The sequence below is a fragment of the Tenrec ecaudatus genome, chromosome 16 (assembly GCF_050624435.1).
Source record: "Tenrec ecaudatus isolate mTenEca1 chromosome 16, mTenEca1.hap1, whole genome shotgun sequence".
Classification (NCBI taxonomy): Eukaryota; Metazoa; Chordata; class Mammalia; order Afrosoricida; family Tenrecidae; genus Tenrec; species Tenrec ecaudatus.
In genome coordinates this window covers 7,468,714-7,489,417 of record NC_134545.1, presented here as the reverse complement: position 1 = coordinate 7,489,417, position 20,704 = coordinate 7,468,714, and the positions used below count along the sequence as shown (strand labels likewise).

The 20,704-nt window shown below is 51.5% G+C and overlaps 1 protein-coding gene across 2 annotated transcripts in view; it reads left to right on the top strand.

The window, feature by feature from the left end:
* Window positions 1-20,704, top strand: part of HVCN1 (hydrogen voltage gated channel 1) — a 29,735-nt gene that overhangs the window by 8,632 nt on the left and 399 nt on the right. For both annotated transcript variants that reach the window (XM_075534940.1, XM_075534941.1), the window contains exons 4-7: window positions 12,626-12,901; window positions 16,627-16,731; window positions 18,506-18,737; window positions 20,361-20,473. In XM_075534940.1, the coding sequence (XP_075391055.1) occupies window positions 12,626-12,901; window positions 16,627-16,731; window positions 18,506-18,737; window positions 20,361-20,473 (726 nt within the window). The remainder of the gene's footprint in view (window positions 1-12,625; window positions 12,902-16,626; window positions 16,732-18,505; window positions 18,738-20,360; window positions 20,474-20,704) is intronic.

Genomic DNA, 20,704 nt, shown 5'->3' with positions numbered 1-20,704 from the left:
GTGTGACTAGGACATCCCGGGGCGGGGGAGCAGGCGGATGATGGGTCTTCCTTTCTACCTGGGTGGTTGGTGTTGTATTTTTATGTTTACACTCCCTGCCATTGAGTCAGCTCTGACTCAGCGCCCCCAAAGGACCGAGTAGAACTGCCCCTGAGGGTTTCCCGGGACTTTCTCCTGCGGAGCTGATGGTAGTCTTGAATTGCTGACCTTGCGGCTAGCCGCCCAACACATCCCCCATGAAGCCACCAGGGCTCCTTGTGTGTGCGTACACACAGCAGATCTTCCCGACACTTCCCCTTGTCAGTTGACATGCCCAGTGGTACAATCGTTGGACGAGTTATTGGGTCTCTGGCAGTCATGGCTTCGCCTCCCCCAGGGAAGTAGGCGGGGCATGCATGCGTGCTTCTCCCATGTCTTTAGGGGCGGGGCTTGAAACCCCATGTTGCACATGGTAACTTCAGTGTCAGGCATAGAACCGAGTCTCTCCGAGTGTCTACTAGCAGCAAGTGTAAATTGTATTTCTTAACTGAAAGACAGGTTAAGTCCCTACTTACCACGGGTTCCATTCCAGTGACTCAGTCTGATGGTGGTTGAATGCCCCCCCCTTTTTTACTTTCCAGTTTTCATTATATAGCTTTTATTATCCATACCTGTATAAATCATGTGGAGTAAACGCAAGAATAACCTCAGCAAATTACATGATTCAACACTGTATGTTAGTACATGTTACAGTAAGATGTGCCAAAAGGAAAAAAAAGACGGTCCTAAGTACTGTTCATTGTGACTCAAATGCGTTGTAAGTTGGGGACTCCCTATATGGTCCTGAGCCCTCTGCCCAGGCCTGGATTTGCATAGCTGTGAGCCAAGCCTTAGGCCAGGCACCACCCTGGTCAAGAGGTAGTACAGGAGGAGCTGGCTTGGGGCCAGCGGCCTGGGTTGGGAGCCCCGCTCTGCTTCTCGTTGTCTGGGTGGCTTCGGGTAAGTAGCATGCTCTCGCTAAACCTAGTTGCGTCCTCTGTCATTGGAGCTGGTTCAGGCAGTCCCCACTTTGGAGTGGCTGTGAGGTTCCTGGGGGCTGTGTTTACAAAAGACTTTGTCCAGGGTGCCTTGTGGGCTCTGACTGTGATCAACCTTCTTTCCCTCATCACGGGCACTCAGCCTCACAATCATCTTGCCAGGTTGTCTACCAAGAAAGGAGGGGTCCTCACCTCACAGGAAAGGAGGAGACAAGTGGAGAGTCCCACCTGAGGGGCTCCCTGACCACCAGGCTGAATTGTCAGACCCTCTCGAGCTCCTCAGCCCATGTGCACCCCCTCCCACCTGAACTGGTCTGCCGCTATGGTGGCTGGTTTTGTGAACCTCAAACTTCCTCCCCACCCAGGAGAAAGCAAAGCTTCTATAGCTATTTAAAGACTTCCTTGATTTTAAAAATAGGCATTCCTCAGAACACAGCTCCCCAGGGGCTGGGGGCGTGGGGTGCTGGGCGGGGTGACCTTGCTGCCCACCTTCCCCTCAGCCTCACAGAGGCAGGCATTCAGCCCCTGCTGTCCCCAGAGGAGAGATTGGCTCAGGGATTCATTCCTTTGGAGGAATGAAGCTACCTATCTGGTGGGGGTCGGGAAGGATAAGAAGATAAATGGCAAACTGGGGGGGGGGCGGGGAGTAAAGTGTCAGCAGGCATTCCAGGTGATGGAAGCCACCTGTGCAAAGGCCCTGTGGTGGGAGGAGCCTGCAGGGGACAAAGGCTGGTGGAGGCCTTGTGTAGAGTAGAGAGCGGTGAGGTCAATGGGCAGCCAGAGGTCACAGCCCACAGAGGTGGACCTGGGCCTCAGGAAGGTACTTTGGCCTTGATTTTTTAAAACAGTTTTATTAGCAGTTCATCCACGTGTCTTACAATTCAATAATCCAATCATAATTTTCTTCTTGTACTCATGGTTATTCATGTCATTTTTTCCCTAATTGTGGCAAAATTATACACAACAAAAGATTCTCCGATTCCACACTTTCTACCTGCAGAATTCAGTGGCATGGATTATACTCTTCGTGTTGTACAACCAGTATTGACCTCCTTTTCCAAATCATCCCATCTCCATTAATATAGACTCAATGCCCCCAAAGCAACAACTCCTTCTCCGTCACCCCTGGTAACTAACTGTTGGTCAAGTTTGGTTTCTTTTCTTTCTTTTTCCTTTAGTAATGATCTTGATATCGTATTCACATGGTCTGGACTTCTAAGAGCAGCTGGCAGCCAAAGAAGAGCTTTCGGTCAGGAGTCTTTGGGGATCCTCACGACCTAGCGAGCACCCAGTCTATTGCCGCAGCCCCAAAAACTCCACCACTCAGTCCGCTGCAGACTGGATCTCACCCCCCAAATGGCAACTTCTTAGGGTCAAAGTAAACAGAAGTGGATGTTTCTTGTGCCCTCTCTGCCCTTCCACCGGTTGAAACCCGTTGCTGTCTGCTGGGTTCCAACTCCTTTGTTGGGCTGGTGGTTTTGTAAGATACAGTCCAGTCTGTGACTTGCCAGCTTCTGCCTGACTGGCTCAGGGCTTTCTGGGCCAGCGGGTGTGTCACCAGCATACCAGCAGCTGCATAGTCCTCTGCCTGTGGACCAGCCCGGGGATGTTCACCCACGGCTCTGGTCTAGCTGTTGGCCCTTGCCCAGGATGGCAGTGAACATCTGTGCTCACACACAGGATCCGAGGGCCTGGCCAACGAGGGTGGCACTTTTAAGTTTGGATAGGAAGTGGTTGATTGCCCTGACTCCCTTGAGTTGCACATCGGGAGACTCAAATATTTTGGGGAAAGGTGGACAATATTGCTATTTGTCCTCCCCAAAGGGCTCATCCACTTCCATGTCCACTGCGGGGGACGTGAGAGTGTCTACTTCTTTAAGCCTTTGGGTTGGTGACACAGTATGACTTTACCAAGTGGCCTTCCCACATGGTGCCTCAGTTTCCCCATCTGTAGAACGGAGAGATTGTTCCTCTCTGCCCTCCTCATGCAACAGGGCGGAGTAAGAGGGCTCTGTCCATAACCCTGAGCCAGCTGGAGCAGTGACTGCTGGGACTGGCCACAGAGTGGACTTCAGCCAGGTGGTTCTGTGAGCTCTGAGGGAGAAGGCACCCACAGCCCTACCCGCCCCAGGCTATCGTATGCAAGCATCCTCTAGTGCAGCGGTTCTCCACCTTCCTCATGTCGCGAACCTGTCATACAGGTCCTCATGTGGTGGGGACCTCCAACCATAACATTATTTCCGTTGCTACTTCATCACTGTCATTTTGCTACTGTGAGGAATCTGTGACCCCTGTGAAAGGATCATTCAAGCCCCCAAAAGGGTCGCGACCCCCAGGTTGAGAACCGCTGTTCTCGCCTCTAACTGCTGGCTGCCTGGTTTTCTCAGGACCCTGGGGTCTGGAACACCGGCTTCCAAGTCATGCAGCCCAAGGGCAGACCTTGGGCTGTGTGTGTGACTTTGGAAAAGTCACCTTCCTGGCCAAGGCTGAAAATGATGGGTCAGGTTTGGGGTTAGAATGAAGGAGAGCATGAAGGGTACTTAGAAGCGTGTCTGGCACATGATAACTAATCATCATAATAGATGTCACTGCTATTGTGTCTTGTGGTGACATGGGTGGTAGCTCATGAGCAAATCGGTGCCTCAAAACGCCCTGGGGAAACAGCAGCCCGAAGATCCTCCAGCCCTGAGAACTGGGAGCTGGCAGAATATCCTGAAAGAGCCTTTGTGATTGTTGGGTGACCTTGTCAGAGGGATGTCCCCCCTTCTTCAGGGGACCTGTACAAAGAAACACTGTTGTCTTCACCACTTCTAGGACAGTTTTTCTGCCCCAGGCACCCCCAGAAGTAATTCTTCTGGTCTAATAACTATCGTGTGGAGAAAGCGGTGAGTGGGGTCCTCCCCGTGGAGGAGTTTCTCATTGTTGTCGGGTGCCATCGAGTTGGTTCCAACCCATAGTGACCTCATGCGTAGCGGAAATAAACACTGCCCAGGCCTGCTCCCTCCTCACAACCCTTCCTCTGCCTGAGCCCACTGCTGCAGCCACGGCGTCCGTCCAGCTCCTCGAGGGCTTCCTCTCCTTCCCTGCCCTTCTACTTTAGCAAACAGGATGGCTGTCTCCCGGGGCTGGTCTCCCCGGATCATATGTCCAGTCTGTGAGATGAAGTCTCTCCCTCCTTGCCTCGAAGGAGCACTCTGGCCGCACGTCTCCCAAGACAGACTGGTTTGACCTTTGCGCACCTGACCTTTGATCAGTCCATAGTCCTCTCCAGCACTGTCCTGCTGCCGTCAGTGTGGTGAGTTCATTCGCTAAATGTTTGCTGAACTCCCCTCGCTGGCCTGAGGCAGGAGGGTCTCTGCCCGCGCCATCAAACCCAGAGGACAGGCAGCTAAAGCTAAACCTTAAAATCCGCTTTCATCAGCTCCCACGGTACCTTTATGGACGCACTTGGCATGGCAACAAATTCTGAGTTGCTCGTTGGTGCGCACCTTGCGGGGCTGAGGTGGAACAGACAATGCTCAGCCTTCCCGCCTCGGCTCTCAGACGGTAAACAAGCACCTTCTCACGGTTCATTTCGTGCCACATTTTTTTTCACATTTCTGTGCTTTTGGCTGATGATTGCGCTGTTAAAAAATGGCCTCCAAGTGCAGTGCTGGAAGAGTCCCTGATGTGCCTTCCAGAGATAATATGTGTCTTAGAGAAGCTTTCTTCCGGCACGCCGTATAGTGCTGTTGGGCTTTGAGTTCAGGCTAATGAATCCACAGTGTACGTGAAATATAGTGTCATTATTGACTGAGTGATACAAATGTTGGGACCGGAGGCTTGCAGGAACCTAGCCCCGTATTCCCCCTAGGAGCAATAATTCAGTATTTGTCAATTCAGTGTCCCCGGTGATTTTATAAAACAGGACCACAAATAATGAGACTCGACTCCACTGAGGTGTTACAGTACTTGATAGTAAGAGAGATGATGAGAAAATAGAAGAAGGGCCCTTAGGCTAAGACTGGGAGATGAGGAGAAGGGGAACGGGCACTCCATGTGCAAGGGGCAGGCTGTGGGAAGTAAGCAAGAGCATGGCACTTTCTAGAACTGCCAGCTGAGTGTGGCTGGGTGCTGAGAAGGCTTGGGGACCGGGAAGAAGTGAGACTGGAAAGTAGATAGAAAGCGTTGACTTTGTCCTGAAAGCAGCAGAGGGAGGAGTAAAGCCTGAAGGACTTTTAAGATTCGGGGTGCAGAGAGCAAGAACACAGGCTTGCCCTGGAGAAAAGGACTGTGTATGCCTCTGTGGTGGGAGGACTGGAGGGAGAGCCCGAGTGGGGCTTAGATGCCAAGCAAGGAGGCTGTGGAAAGACATCTAGGCAAAAAATGGACAAGAGAAGATGAGGTGGGAGCAAGGGTTAGGAAGTTGAAACCTGATTAGGCATTGATGAGACTGAGGGAGAGAAAAAAGTCAAGGGTGATGTTTTGGCTCCTGATGTAGGCAACAGAGTGGATATGGTGCCGTGTCTTGGAGGAGCATGGAAGGAGGAGAGGATTTGAGGAAAAGATTAGTTCAGTTTGGGCATCTTAGGTCACAGTAACCTAACCTGGCAAGCTATCCGACTTCAGACTGTGGATTTGAATTTGCGCCTGAACAGCATTTGGAGCACAAGTGCATTGAGGCCACCAAACTGGGGCTGGGGGTGGGTGGGAGGGAGTCATCCGGAACAAGCACAAGGTCAGGGATAGGGTCTCAAGGACTTCCTGCATAAGGGCTACTAGGCAAATCTGAGTCAACAGCCAGAGGATGTAGTCCATTCAGGGGACAGAAAACAAACAGTCCTGAGGCGCTGACCAAGAAAGTTGGGTGTATTTGTTTCTGGTGGCTACTGTAATGAAATGTCCCCAACTGGGCGACTTGAAACCACAGATGCCAGGACTGGAGGCTGGGGGTCCATGATCAGGCCGATGGCATGTTGAGTCCCTTGTGGTGTTCCTGGGCTTGCAGCACCAGGTGGGCCCCTTCATCCCCCGACTCTCTGTCCATGTGTAGCGCCTCTTTCAGAAGGATATTAGTCATTTTGGGCTCAGCTCCCTCCCACACTCCAGGATGATTTCATGTGAACCTAATCAATCCCATCTTCAAACACCCCATCTCCAAACAGGGTCATGGATACTAGAGTTAGGACTTCAGCCTATCTTTTCTTGGGTGGGGAGTGGAGAATGTCAGGAGGTTGGGGGGGGGCGGCGCAGACCCTAACTCATAACAGTGACTTCATGAATGCACTGGCCACGATGGAGTGGGAATGGCAAGAGAGGTGGAGATGACCCGGCTAGTGTTGACTCTCCTGGGGGTGAGCCACAGCAACAAATTCAGACTCAGTTGTGCAGTAAGCGGAATTATTCCGCTTGCTGCTCATGTAACTGAAAAGTCTGGGCGGAAGCTGGGGGCGTGGCAGGGAGAGCGCTTACTGTGGAGGAGGAAACATGGCGGTGCTGATGGACAGACAGACGAAGGGGCTTCCCTGAGCTGGTCCAAGAGGAGAGAGCCGCGGGACCCGGGTGAGTGGGAAAGTCGGCCCAAAGCATTTCCTGGACCAGCTATGTCTTTGCTCTCTTCTGGAACTTTTCTGCTTCTGGCATGACAGCCTTGGTTTCTGCTCTGCTGGGTGCCATAAATATTCTCCTCCCAAGTGACTGAACGTGGCTTCTTCATTGGGTAGAGCGACTCAGAAAGAACTTCTCCTCCCCTGTTAAGTGTACATGTGGGTTTTGCACAGTGCCCGAGCCTCCCACCATGCTGAGAAATCTCACAGGGGGCCTGCCCTCCCCGGGGCAGGTGTTCTAGAGGGAAATTCTGACCAGTAGCTGCCTCCGTGCATTTGTGGGGCTGGCCCTAGCCGAGCACCGGGAACCCAAGGTGAGTGGCGCAGCCCGAGAGAGAGAGCACAGCCCAGCGTGTGCAGCCAAGCACCAGTGTCCTCAGCCTAAGGGTGCGTGACAGACTGACTCCTCATGCCCTCCGGGCTGTATGCGACTGTGGAGATAAGGAGTAAGTCACCGTGCCTATACAAAGGGTTCCTACGTAGACGTGGTAACCAGGGCTATCGAAGGAAAATTAAGCATTTGAGGAGAGGCCCCAACTGGGGGAGTCTAATTTAGATTTGAGGGGCCACCAAGGGCCTCTCTGAGGAAGTGGAACTTGAACAGAATTGTCAAGCGTGGGGAGGACCAAGCCAAGCACAACGTGGAGAAGGGCATTCCTGGCTGAGGGGACAGGGGTCGGAGTGGCAGCCAGCATGGCTAGGGCACAGCGAGAAGGTTGCAGGAGGGGATGAGGCCACATCTGTCACGTGAAGGCCCGTGGGTTTTTATCCCAAAGCCATGGCCGAGTGCAAACGGGTGGCAGATGATCCGGTGGCACCATCAACCTGCTGTGGAAGGCCACAACCCAGAAGCTGATCTTGACGTGACTGAATTATTGAATTGTGTGCTATGTGGGTTATATGCCAATAAAACTGTTGGAGCGGGGCGGGGTGGGGTGTTACAGAAGCCAAATGGTAGATGAAGAGGCTGCAGGCAGTGAAAGAGGAACATGGCTTGAACTGGGAAGGTAGGATGGGGTTGAGTGAGGAGGCTACGGGAGGTGAAGGTCAAGGGAATAAAGCCTGAGACAAGTTCAGGAGCAAGGATTGACAGGAAAAGCAGGTATTCTCATGCGCTCCCCAGTCGGCCTTGGATCTATTCACTCTACGGCTCCCAAAGTACCTGACTGATTTGAGGGGCAGCGGGGTGGGGGTACCCTTTGCTAATAACAGACTGCCGCCTCCCAGGTATTGTTGCTCAAGTATTGTTACTTGTGGGTCAACTTGATATTTTCGAGATTTATTTTGAAGCTTAACTGGGTTCGTCTTAGCTTTGTTACTAGCAAAAGGGGTAGGTAGCCTTTGCTAGCAGCCAACTCCTGGCCCCCGGGTATAGCCTGTTAGGGTGTGCAGACACATGCCCAGGCATGCACCCTGTAGCCTTTGTAGTGCCAGGGACACCCACAGGGCACTTCACCTGAACCTGTTGGGGTCCGGGGGAAACTTGTAAAAGAAATCTGGTCCTTTGACCCGATTTTGAGCTTAGAAACCTATGAGGTAGAACAGGGGAAAGGGTGGTAGATGGGGAGCCAGGGAGCTTGAGTCCTGTCCCTGACTGCTGCTGACTGTTGGTATTTTTATTTTTTATTTTCCCCTTTTTTTAGAAGTTAATTCTTTCTTTGTTAAAAATTATTGATTCTTTTGTGTTATTTGTCTGGGAATCATAAAGCAACAATAGGTACTCTGGATTCATTATAATACTATATTTTTTATTCCTTTTTTAAAATAAGTCATTTTATTGGGGGCTCTTACAGCTCTTATAACAATCCACACTTCCATTGTAGCAAGCACGTTTGTACATATCTTGTCAACATCCTTTTTTTTCTTGTCAAGCACATTTGTACATATATTGTCCTCATCATTCTCAAAACATTTGCTTTCTTCTTGAGCCCTTGGTATCAGTTCATTTTTTCCCCTCCTTCCCCAACCTTTCCTCCCTCATGCACCCTTGATAATTTATAAATTCTTATTATTTTGAAATGTCTTACACTGTCCGATGTCTCCCTTCAACCACTTTTCTGTTGTCTGTCCCCCAGGGAGGGGGTTATATGTAGATCCCTGCAATTGGTTCCCCCTTTCTACCCCACCTTCCCTCCATCCTCCCAGTATCGCCACTCTCACCACTGGTCCTGAAGGGATCATCTGTCCTGGATTCCCTGTGTTTCCAGTTCCCATCTGTACCAGTGTACATCCTCTGGTCTAGCCAGATTTGTAAGGTAGAATTGGGATCATGATAGTGGGGGGTGGGAGGGAAGCATTTAGGAACTAGAGGGAAGTTGTATGTTTCATCATTGCTACACTGCACCCTGACTGGCTCCTCTCCTCCTCACGATTCCTTTTTTTATTGATTTGTTTCTATTGGTTGTGGGTCACACGCCCATTATTACCTTTCTAGTAATTTTTTTATTGTATGGAGATTATGGATGTTCAATTGCTAAATGCATTGTGTTATCTTCCTTAATAGAGGGGTGTTGCTCCATCAGGCAGGCAGCTCATTGAGTTGTGGATCAACTTAATTTTTTGAGGGGGGTGTTTGTTTTTCAACTTAATTTGTTCAAGATTCATTTTTAAGCTTAGCTGGGTTAGTCAACGGCAGCCTTGACTTTCAGGATATTTAGCCTCCAGAGTGTTTGGGATATCCAATGAGATCGTCCTCCTCGGACTGTTTGGAACTCACACCTCTCCTGGCTCTAGGACTTGTTCAGCTTTAGTCTTGCTCTGCCCATGTGCCATTTAGGACTCAACCCGAGTAATTCTTGGAGCCCTCTCTCTGCACAGCTCCCTTCTCTCTGATCCACCACCATGCACACTCCTGGGAGGGGAGACTCGGTAACCCTGAACTACCATTTTTGCCTCCACATTCCAAAAGTTCCTTGAGGTAGAAAGCCAGGGTGATTCTGAGGCTTCCTCATGTATTAATCTTCTCTCAGGGCTCATAGTAAATACACAGTATGTACTACCGCTGTGCATGTTACATATTTTGTCCAGTTTATCACTGTTTGTGGCAGGAGGATTGGTCTGGTACTGGTTAGTCCACCACAGCCAGAACTAGAACTCCCCCCCTTTCACATATTCCAAAATCAATACGTGATAATGTTTTGCAGATATTTTAAGATTACACTTCAATAGTGTTACACTCCTCAGTTGTTTATTATAAATGAAGGGTTGACACTTCAGATCCTCAGCTTTGGATTCAACATTTTAATGCTCATATTCTTGGGTATCTTCTTTTCCATGCAGTATATATATATATATATATATTTGCAGTATATATTTTAAAACCTATCCACGTGCTATATTCATGTAGTCACTCACCAATATGTGCGTGTTTTAACGTTGAGTGCAGGGCACTGGATGGACAGCCGCACAAGACAGAAGTCTCGCTCTCACATCTAGTGGAGAAGACAGCCAGCAAGTTTATACACAACATCCTGACTCACTGTCAGAGAGGCAGAGTGCAACGAAGACAAATGATGCAGGGCAAGGGGTTAGAGTGGAACCAGAGAGGCTGACCAGACAAGGTCTCGGGAGAGACGATAGTTGAGCAGAAGCCCGATTTAAAGTGAGAGCAGGAGCCATGGAGAAGAGACTTTCAGGAAAGAGGAGTAAGTGTGATGAAAAGCCAGTTGAGAGTTTTCAGCAGGACCGTGGCATGATCTCATTGATGTTTTGGAAAGTTCTTTCTGGTTGCTAAATGGAGATGGAGGTCAGGGAAGGAGGAGGCTGCTGCAAGAATTCCGGCAAGCAGTGACTGATTTGGGCCAGGAATAGCAATGGAGATGAAGAAGGTCCAATTTGGAATATTAAAGACAAAGCCAACAGAATTTACTGTTGGACCAATGTCATGTAAGAGAGATCATTATGAATGATGCCAAAGTTCAGGACCTAAAAAATTTGACAGATAAAATGAAATTACTTGAGATGGGAAAATTTTGGTAAAGAATAGTTCTGCTAGGTATAAAAGAGCAATTAGATGATCTAAGGGTGATGTTCTACAAACAATTGGATATCATTTCGAGTTCAAGTGAGAGATGGGGACTGGAAAGGGTATTTGAACATCATCAACGTAGAGATGGTATTGAAAGCCCTGGGATGGAGGAGACATCCCCATTAGACTGAGGCTGGAGAAGAGACGTGGTCTGAGATCTTCGCCCTTAGAGAACCTCATGTACGATCAGCACTTCTGTGTAGGCATTCCTCCGAAGCGGTTGTCCAGCAGAGGAGGCTGCCAAGAATGATTCCTGGAGAAGCCAAGTGAAGGCAGTGTTTGACAACGAAGAGAATGAGCTCCTCAATGTAGCCCGCTGAGAGGGCAGATGGGCAAGTCATTGGAGGGAGAGATGCATCCATTCATCTTGTCAGTGGTCTCATGTTCCAGCTCATCCACAGAGAAGATGACACTTCACCCATCGTGTTCCCGTGATGCACACGTAGGCAGCTTTTGCAATACTCTTCCAGTTATAGCTGTTAGAGTGACCCTTCTTGACATAGGCCACTGGTTTGGGCGCAGGTGGGGAGTTTCTCCACGGAGTCTATCTAGGGATGGAATCAGTAGATCGCCAAGTAGGAGACGCACCATCTCCCCTTGCCAGGATAAAAATACCGCATTGCCTCCCCGCATGGTGGTGCCAGTCTTCCAGGTCCCCCAAAGCCCACTGCTTCGCACACCTGCCAACATTGCTAGGGCAGATGCTTTCCTTATTGCCCACGAAGAAGGGAACGTCCACTCACATTTTCCTGAGTGCTAGGAGGTGGCGCATCTTAGCCACTTGGGTTTCCTCCTACTTTGACTAGCCTTTTTATATCCACTGCCCAATTTTTCGCTTGGTAAGAGGTCTTTATACTCTAGAAATGAAACCTGTTGTCTATTAAATGCACGACAACTATTTTCTCTGAATCTATGGGGTGTATTTTGACTTTGTACAGTTCCTGTCTGGTTAGTCAGGCAAAACCTTTCCATTGTGAGGTGGGCAAGTCTATCCATTTCCTTTGTGTTTTGTCTTCATCCTGAAGTCTTAAAATACGTAGCCCTGTATTTTCCGCCAGTGCTTCGGAATTTTGTTTTACATATTTTACTCATGTTATTGCTGATGCATCTGAAATCTATTTTGTGTGTGGTGTGAGGTGGAGGTCAGATTTTTTGTTGGCCTGATGATGAAAACCAGATGTCCTACCTCTGCATCTCCAGCCTTTCCTATTCCTGTGTAATGCCACCACCGTCACACCCAATGTCACACGGGGGCATGGGCCTGTCTGGGGCTCACTTCCCCTGTTTCTCTGACCATACTGCCTACTCGTATACTCACACCAGAACGTTTCTCATTTAAATGTACATAACACAGTATGAAGTAGGATACATTGGGCAAGGGGGAGGATGATTTGCTTCCTGCTTCATAGTCTTCTATTTAAACAACTGTCCATAAAACAGCACTGGCCGAAATTGACAGTGTCCCATTGGCCACTTACCTTTCCAGAACTGATCTGTGGGATGAGAGAGGAACCCGATTACTCTTCTGTGAAAGTCTGGGTATTTTCATTTTTACACTTTTATTACACACACACACACACACACACACACACACCCCACACACATTCCTCCCAGTCAACGCTCACCATCGGAGTTTCAGGTCATGAAATCTCTAAGCCATGGGACCGAGCTCTTCAGATGAGCCTGTGGTGGGGAGTTGGTGTGATGCAGTGGCAGAACCAATTCCATTGGTAACTGCCAGGCAGACCACAGAAAAAGGCCTAAGGAGGTCTGGGGTTTCCTGTTCCCTTGACTGATTCTAAAAATAAAATCACAAGAAACCACCGTGACCCTCACGGTCTCTGAGCTCACACCACGCTCCGAGCGCCCCAGGGCCATCTTTACCCCCAGTCTGGCCTAGCCTGGGCCTGTCTCGCCATGAGCACCAAGGGGCCTGGGTGGTCCAGACTGGCTCTGAAGGCCATTACTGCCTGAAACTCTCCCTCCTCCATCCCCAGTCAGTCACCCGCAGGGCCAAAGTGGCGCCCACCGAGAGGATGAGCAGGTTCCTGAGGCACTTCACGGTCGTCGGGGATGACTACCATACCTGGAACATCAACTACAAGAAGTGGGAGAATGAGGAGGAGGAGGAAGAGGAGGAGCAGCCGCCCACACCAGCCTCTGGTGAGGAAGGCAGAGCTGCTGACCCCACTGCCAGCCCAGACTCTGAGCCCAAGCGAACCCGAGACTTCAGGACCACGTTGCGGAAGCTCTTTGGCTCTCACCGGTTCCAGGTAGGTGGTGGGGGCAGAAGCCAGAGACACCAGGGTGGGGCGAGAGCTCTCAGCCAGGGTCATGAGGCCTGTGGGCCATCGCAGCCAAACACATGCCGGGTGCCCACTGTCCCGGGCGCACGGTAGGCAGAGCCCACAGAGCGTGTGTGGGAGTGGGAGTCAGAATCGACGGTGCACGGAAGGCCCCTCCCCAGACAAATGGCAGGACAAAATGTGGTGCATCAGACAGCGGAAGATCACTCAGTCGTAGTGAGCACTGAAGCCCTGCTAGGATTCCATTTTCACGACAGACATGCACAGAGCAGGCAAAGCCATGAACACAGACAGGTGGGGTGGGAAGCTGGAGAGAAGGCCCGTGGGGGCAGGACCGCTTTTAACAGGTGTGGTGTTTCCATTTGGGATAATGGGAATGCTACGGACCTCAGGAGGGGAGATGGCTGGACAACACGGTCAGTGCGCTTAACGAATTGTACGCCTCACAATGATTGAAGTGACCGTTTTTATGATACACGCATTTTACCGCAATAACAATGGCAAACGAAACACCGGCAATGGGAACAAAACTCGTTCGCCCAGCCAACACTGAAGGCCCTGTTCTGAGTTGAACAAGGCCGACGGGGTCTGTCCCTTCATTTGTCAAGCGATGCCAGCAATGTCTGCCTGCCTTTGTCCCATTGTTAGCCTCCAGGGGTAATGAGAGAGGAGAACATGAGAGAGGAGGAGGATTCTCTCTGGGGAGTAGCAAAGGGCCCTGTACTTCCAGTCTGGCCCATCCGTAGCCTCCCTGTGCCCCCAGCCCTAGGCGCTGAGGCTGGGGGCTGGAAGCATGTTTCCCTGGAGAAAGCAGGTGAGCCAGTCACCTGGGGGAAGCGGGAAGCTCCATCAGTCCAAATCGGGGACTGAGCCGTTTTGCTCCACTCCTGTCTACTTCCTCCTAAGCTGGAGTCGACCATCCCCTCCCGGTGCCGCTGCGAATGGCCCTTCTGGAAACAGAAGCCCAGCTCTCGCCTCTCTTGTCACCAGCTTTGTTCAGGGCAAAACAGGAAAAAAGATGAATTTCATCTTTTTCTCCCTCTTGTGTGGCGGAAAGCTCTCCTGGTGCGCCAGCCCGCTCCCTCTGTGGCTGTGACAGGAAACGAAACGTGGTATTAAGTTGTTGGGATTGAAATCCCAAACCCTCAATTTCAGGAGCAGAAGGAAGGAGCCAGCTTCCTCCCAGCTGCAAGAGGGAGTCCTGGACCGCCCCCTGGAGGGGGGCATCTTCCCGGCCTGCTTGCTGGGGGCTGACAACATGAGCTGGGCTCCCAGAGACCCTCCTACTGAGAAAAGTAGGCTATCATCACATAAGTCGAGATACTTATTCATTCGTCAACTGCTTATCATACACCTACTATGTGCTGGAGCAAGACGCCCTGGTGACATTGTGGGCTACACTCTGACCTGCTAACCTCAAGGTTGGCAGGTCAAATCCGCCAGTCATCCCGAGGTGACAGATAAGGCTATCTCTACCCATAAAGATTTAGTCTCAGAAGCCAAAAGGGGCAGCCCTACTCTGCCCTATAGGGTCCCTCTGAGTGGGAACAACCCCATGTTGGTGAGCTTGGCTTGTCTTGGTGTGTGGGCTGGTAAGGTACAGCACAAGCAAGGCCAGTCCAGTCCCTGACCTGAATGACTGCTGTGGCCCAGAGCAAGGACACCTCATCCTACTATCCTTGCAGATGCAGCTAAAGCCGCATTCCACGAGGGCTCAGGAGATCCTGGGACCTCCGGGGAGACTTGACACAGGACTGAGGTGGCAGGGTGGGTCTCAGAGGAGGTAGCATTTCAGCTGGCATCTGAGGGCTGAGCACGAGTGAGCTCAGTGCAGGGAGGAGAGGAGCTTCCCGGGCTGAGGAGACTGGGACGGGCGGAGGGAGAGCTGGGCCGGCGTGGTCACGGCAGGTCCGGTCACTTGCCCACAGGACGGGTAGCCAGACAAGGTTCTGCGTGTGGAAACAGGCTCTGAGCAGTAACAGGAGGCAAGGTGGGGGAGAGAGGAGTTCAGGGGTTGTGATGTTCTCTAGGCAGAACCAGCAAAGCAGGCGGTTCTGCGAGCATCCCACCTGTTGGGATGGCGTCACGAGGCCAAAGTCACTTGGCAGGTGGTAGAGCGCTGCCACGTGTTGCCCATGGATGACACACGGAGGGGAACAACAGAGGGTAGAATTATGCCCTGAAAGATGAAAACAACCTTCCTTTAAAAGAAAAAGCCCTTGTGGCAAAATATCTATCCCATTTTTCCATTTTAACAATCTCCACGTACCATCTCATTGCGACTGACTGCATTCACCATGCGTGCACCCAGCACCACCCGCAGGCCCAAATGGTTTCCTCACCCCCGATATTCCCAGAGACTTCATTGAAGTGGAGACATATCAAGCTGCCTCCAGCAGACGCCGCTCACTTAGTGTGATGTTTTCAGGGTCCAGCCCAGCCATGGCGTTGCCGATGTCAGAACTCCATCCTTCTTCCTGGCTGAGTAGGGCCGGGCCACAGTGTGTTGATTCATCATCTGTGGATGGACATTTGGGTCACTGCCACCATTTGGCTCTTCTGAATGTGGCTGTTTTCTGAAAGGCACAGCTGTCCCTGGGCTTAGCTGACAGGAGGATGGAGTTTGATGACCTTGCTTGGGCCTGTCTCTTATGATCTCTCTACCATGGGTTAGCAGTATTAACAGTAGGAGCTCTCAGCTCTAATGGAACACAGATGCCTACACAAACACCAGCGCCTTCAACGCGTGTCTGGGAAAGTGGATGCAAAGCAAGTCCCTGTAAACCATGCCACCAAGTACTTTCATGACGGCAATTCCTGGAGCTAAAGATTGAAGTGGTCAAAAGGGTCAGTGGTCCGTTCTGGCACAGGCCTGAACTTTTTCATCTGAACGCAGATGAAAAAGTGGCAGATTCATTGTCAGAGGTCAGACTCTGGACCTGAGTGTGTAAAAAGCAAGATCCTGGAGGAAGTGATGGTCTGGAATATTTGTGGGTAAAGAGTGTTAGGGTCCTTCAGGGTTCCTTCCATGGCTGCCCTTTCCCTTGCTGTGACCACAAGTTCCCTCACCCCAACAACACATGGCCACCTCCATCATCCTCCCCAGCACTGCTTCTTGCAGCCAGCATTCGAGAACACTCGCACTCCGCTTATCACCCTCCAGCCTTACGGTACCAGGCCCACAGGCACACGGTGTGAGGCCCTGTGGTGGGGGTCCACATAGCAGTTCTCAATTCTTTGGGAAACCCAGATTTCCGGCTTCCTGTTGCAGAGTGGGTGTTTCAGCTCGTGGGCAGGAGCTGTTCTGTCTGTACAGTGGGGGGCTCACCATCACTCATTGCCCAGAGCAGGCGGTCCCTGCCAGAGCTCAGATCATTGAAGTTAGGGGTGCTTGGAATTGTTTCATGATCATCTGTTCTCCCAGCAAGGAGGACACGTTTAATACGTATTGCTGTCTAGGACTTAGCAGTGGGGTTTTGGAGATGCTTAGGAACAGCGAGTGGGTTCGAGGGGGGCTAGGAGAGACTGTGGGCAGGGAAGGCAGAGTCCGCTAGAAGGCAGCAGGGAGGAGGAGGCAGCTGTGGGGGAAAGGCAACTGGGCTAGTCTGAATCCAGTGTGTCCAGGCTGTGCTGACAGCTGACAGCAGGGTCCCACTATGTCTCACGGTCTGTCCCAAATGTCCCCGTTGCAGGTGGTCGTCATTTGCCTGGTCATTCTGGATGCTCTTCTGGTGCTTGCCGAACTGATCCTGGACCTGAATATCATCCAGCCTGACAGGAACAACTATGCCATCAAGGTAGTGTGTCGTGCCAGCCACTGCTGGGTTCGCTTGCCCACACCCTAGGGAGACCACCACCACCCCAAACCAGCCACAGTGTACCCTCCCTGAGTGGCGGATGCTTTTCTAGATTGAAACTTCAACGGAAGTATCACAGCACCTGAACCAAGTATGGTGGGCTGTGTTGTGCAGACCCCATCAATGGCAGAGAACGTCCCCGGGGCGTCCTTCCTGTTGAGTCATGAGGCAGCCCAGGGCCCGTGACACCAAGCTGGGTCCCTTAGTTACGGCAGGAAATGCTGTGCTGCCCCACCATCCTAGTGCCATGGCAGCGGTCAGTGCAGTGGTGCTGAGCCGATCTGAGCCCCTGACGGGGTCCTGGATAAAAGGGGTCATTTTCTCAATCTCGTTTTCCCTCGCCTTCTGTCTCTGAAGCAAGAGCCTCCCGTTTTCTCTAGCTGTGAGCATGTGCATGTCCCATCGGGGACACAAGGATTCTGTCAATCACAGGCTTTCTTTTTTTTTAATCATTTTATTGAGGGCTCATACATCTCCTATCACAATCCATACATACATCAATTGTGTAAAGCACATTTCTACATTTGTTGCCCTCATTCTCAAAATATTTGCTCTCCACTTAAGCCCTTGGTATCAGCTCATTTTACCCCTCCCTCTCCACTCCCCACCTCGTGAACCCTTGATAATTTATAAATTATTTTGTAATGTCTTACACTGTCCAATATCTCCCTTCACCCACTTTTCTGCTGTCTGCCCCCCAAGGAGGTGATTATATGTAGATCCTTATAATCGGCTCCTCCTTTCTACTCTCCTGGTATCGCCACTCTCACCACCCTCCAGGATCATCTATCCTGGATTCCGTGTTTCCGGTTCCTATCTGTACCAATGTACATCCTCTGGTCTAGTTGGGTTTGTAAAGTAGAATTGGGATCATGATAGTGGTGGGGAGGAAGCATTCAAGACCTAGAGGAAAGCTGTATGTTTCATTGTTGCTATACCATAGACCAGGGGTCCTCAAACTACGCCCGCGGGCCACACATGGCCCACCAAGCACATTTATCTAGCCCGCCGGGTGTTTTTGCCCCATTTTTATTTTTTTACTTCAAAATAAGATATGTGCAGTGTTCAAAGGAATTTGCTCATAGTTTTTTTTAAAACTATAGTCCGGCCCTCCAACGGGTCTGAGGGACAGTGAACTGGCCCCGTTTAAAAAGTCTGAGGACCCCTGCCATAGACCTCCTTTGTGATGCCCACATTGTCCTTGTCACAGTTAGTCCAAGCCCCTTGGAGCTGACCACTCCATCCTTCAGGCAGGGATCTGGGAGCACGTCCCTGCTTTCTGGCACAAGGAAATCACCCAGTCATCTTTGTACGTTTAGCCCCGGCACTGTATATAGCAGTTACTTTAGTGAGGACTTTATAAACCAAGATCTGGGACCTCTTTTAGTAGCCACACCACCCTGGTGCTCAGAAAGTCTTACTCATCGGACAGCTGGTGCTGCAAACCACCTGACTTATCTTGTGCGCCTGAGAGCTTAGCTGCTGGGTCAACCCCTAGCAGGGGGACTGGTGGGGCCAAGGTGTCTGTCGGTATGCTCTGAACCCCAACAGACATGGGTGGATGCTCTGCACAGAGAGGAGCAGAGCTTCATCCATCACGTCTACAACCGTGTCCCCCAGAGGGCTGGGCACGTGGCCCACGGGAGAGGGCTGTTGGGATGAATGGGTGGCCTTGCCCTGCCCTGACCAGGCGTCCCCACCTGCCTGCCTGCAGGTGTTGCACTTCACGAGCATCGCCATCCTGTCCCTCTTTATGATGGAGATTTTCTTCAAGCTCTTCGTCTTCCGCCTGGAGTTCTTCCACCACAAGTTTGAGATCCTCGACGCCTTCGTAGTGGTGGTCTCCTTCATCTTCGACATCGTCCTTTTCTTCCGGGAGCACGAGTTTGAGGCGCTGGGCCTGCTGATTCTGCTCCGGCTGTGGCGGGTGGCCCGCATCATCAACGGTGAGCCTGTCTGCTCTCCAGATCACCTCACAGGGCTCTCCCACCCCCCATCCCAGACAAAAGTGAGGTCGGGACCAGAGCACAAGGGGCTGCCATGTGACCCTGCCTTCCTTCCCCTTAGGCCACTTTCTCCCCATCATTAAAAGACAGGAAACGGGCGGTGGGCTGTCCCTAACCCACCCCTCCCAGCTTGCTTCCCAGAATGCCTCTAGCTTTGCATTTGGCATTTCCAAAACCTGGCCTGCCTTGGGACGTGCCTCACTGCCCCCCCCCCCCCCATCGGCAACAAGTCCGTTAGGACCTATAGCAGCCGAGTCGGACAGAGCAGGACTGCTCCACAGGGTTCCCCTGGCTGTCATCTTTCTGAGGCAGATGGCCATGTCTTTCTCCTGTGGAGTGGCCAGCTGGCTCGCTGTCTGGAGCTCTGCCACACCAGCCAACACTGAAGCTTGAGCTTATTCCATGGCTGTGGCTTGACCATCCAGCGAGGATTGGGAGCCCCTAGGCTGGGGGCTTTAGATCACTGTCAGGATGAGTGAGCAACGGTGACCTAGGTTGAGACAGGCTGGTCCTCCAACACTGAGCTCCCCCTTGGTGGCCTCTTTTGCCCACAACCCAAGAGCTAACCGCCCCGGCTCTGCCCCTGGGTTCAAGGCTGGCTTCAAGGGTCAATCACCAGCAAGCTCAGGTGTAATCTCTGGAATAAAGTCCATGAAGGACATTCATTTGGGCTCTGCTGAGGGAATCTGCTGTGGAGTTGCTATGACTTCAGGGCAGTGAGTTTGCTTTTTTTGGTTGTGGGGGGAGTCACGGCTTATGCTGTTTACCTCATTAGACAGAAAATAACTCAACAAAGGCTATGTGAGGGTGACTGTATCAACCACAAGTGACGTAACCACAGCTCCTACGCATGCCTCTCACCATGCCCCCATGCCATGGGGTGAAACCAACAGCCTGAGGTTTGGTGTGTTCCTGGTCTAAGCATGAGCCGACAGAGAGCATCAGGCCAGTGTCCGTGTGACGCTGCTGACCGCTCTGAGTGCACAACACCAACCGGAGGGATCTGGGGTGCTGGCTCCATGCCTAGGGGCACCGCCTGTGTGGTGACAGGTTGAGACGGGGGCACCCTCACTTAGAGAAGGATGGCGTCACCCCCGACAGGCCACCAGCAGAGTCTCTGGAGGGCAGGGTCCCATACTTTGTGAGCATCTGGGAGCCAGCAGATGAAGCTGAGGGGGCCTGTCGCCAAGACGTAGGTTGCTACCTGATAACGCTGGCCACCACAGTGGAGGCTGAGGGTCTGGGAATGCTCATCCCACCACAAGCTGCTTCCAGCCCGGCCTCATGGCCTCTGTGGGCTCTGCTGCCAGGTGATGACGCTGCGACAGCGCTGACGGTGCCTATTTTTAAGGATGTCTCAACCTCTGTGGGCTGAAGAGAAGGATTTCACAATTGGGTGCCGAGTAGTTTGAAAAATAATCTGACAGTCATCGTTCCAATGCCTGTAATTAATGGCTGTGAGCTTTTCTTGTGTCTACTCTCCTGAAGTATCTGCCTATCGTCTGTGTCCTTAAAGATGCAGTAAAAAGGCTTTCAAGTAGAAACCAGTCATTGTTTTTTCAGGGATAATTATCTCAGTGAAGACACGTTCAGAACGGCAGCTCTTAAGGTTAAAGCAGATGAATGTACAACTGGCCGCCAAGATCCAGCACCTGGAGTTCAGCTGCTCGGAGAAGGTAAAAGGACTCCCCTGAGAGACACCACCCATTTGTGAGCGTCCCGGCCCTGCCTCTGCTCCTGTGCACAGCCCTGCTCTTGGCTGTGCACGCTGCGTGTCCCTGGTCACCACGTCACTGCTGCTCCCTGCCCCCTATCCGGCTGCCACATTCTCCTTCAGGGCATGGGATTCTGCTGCCTTTCACCCACTTTATGGCCCGTGCTCAGAGGATGACTATCAGTGCTGGTAA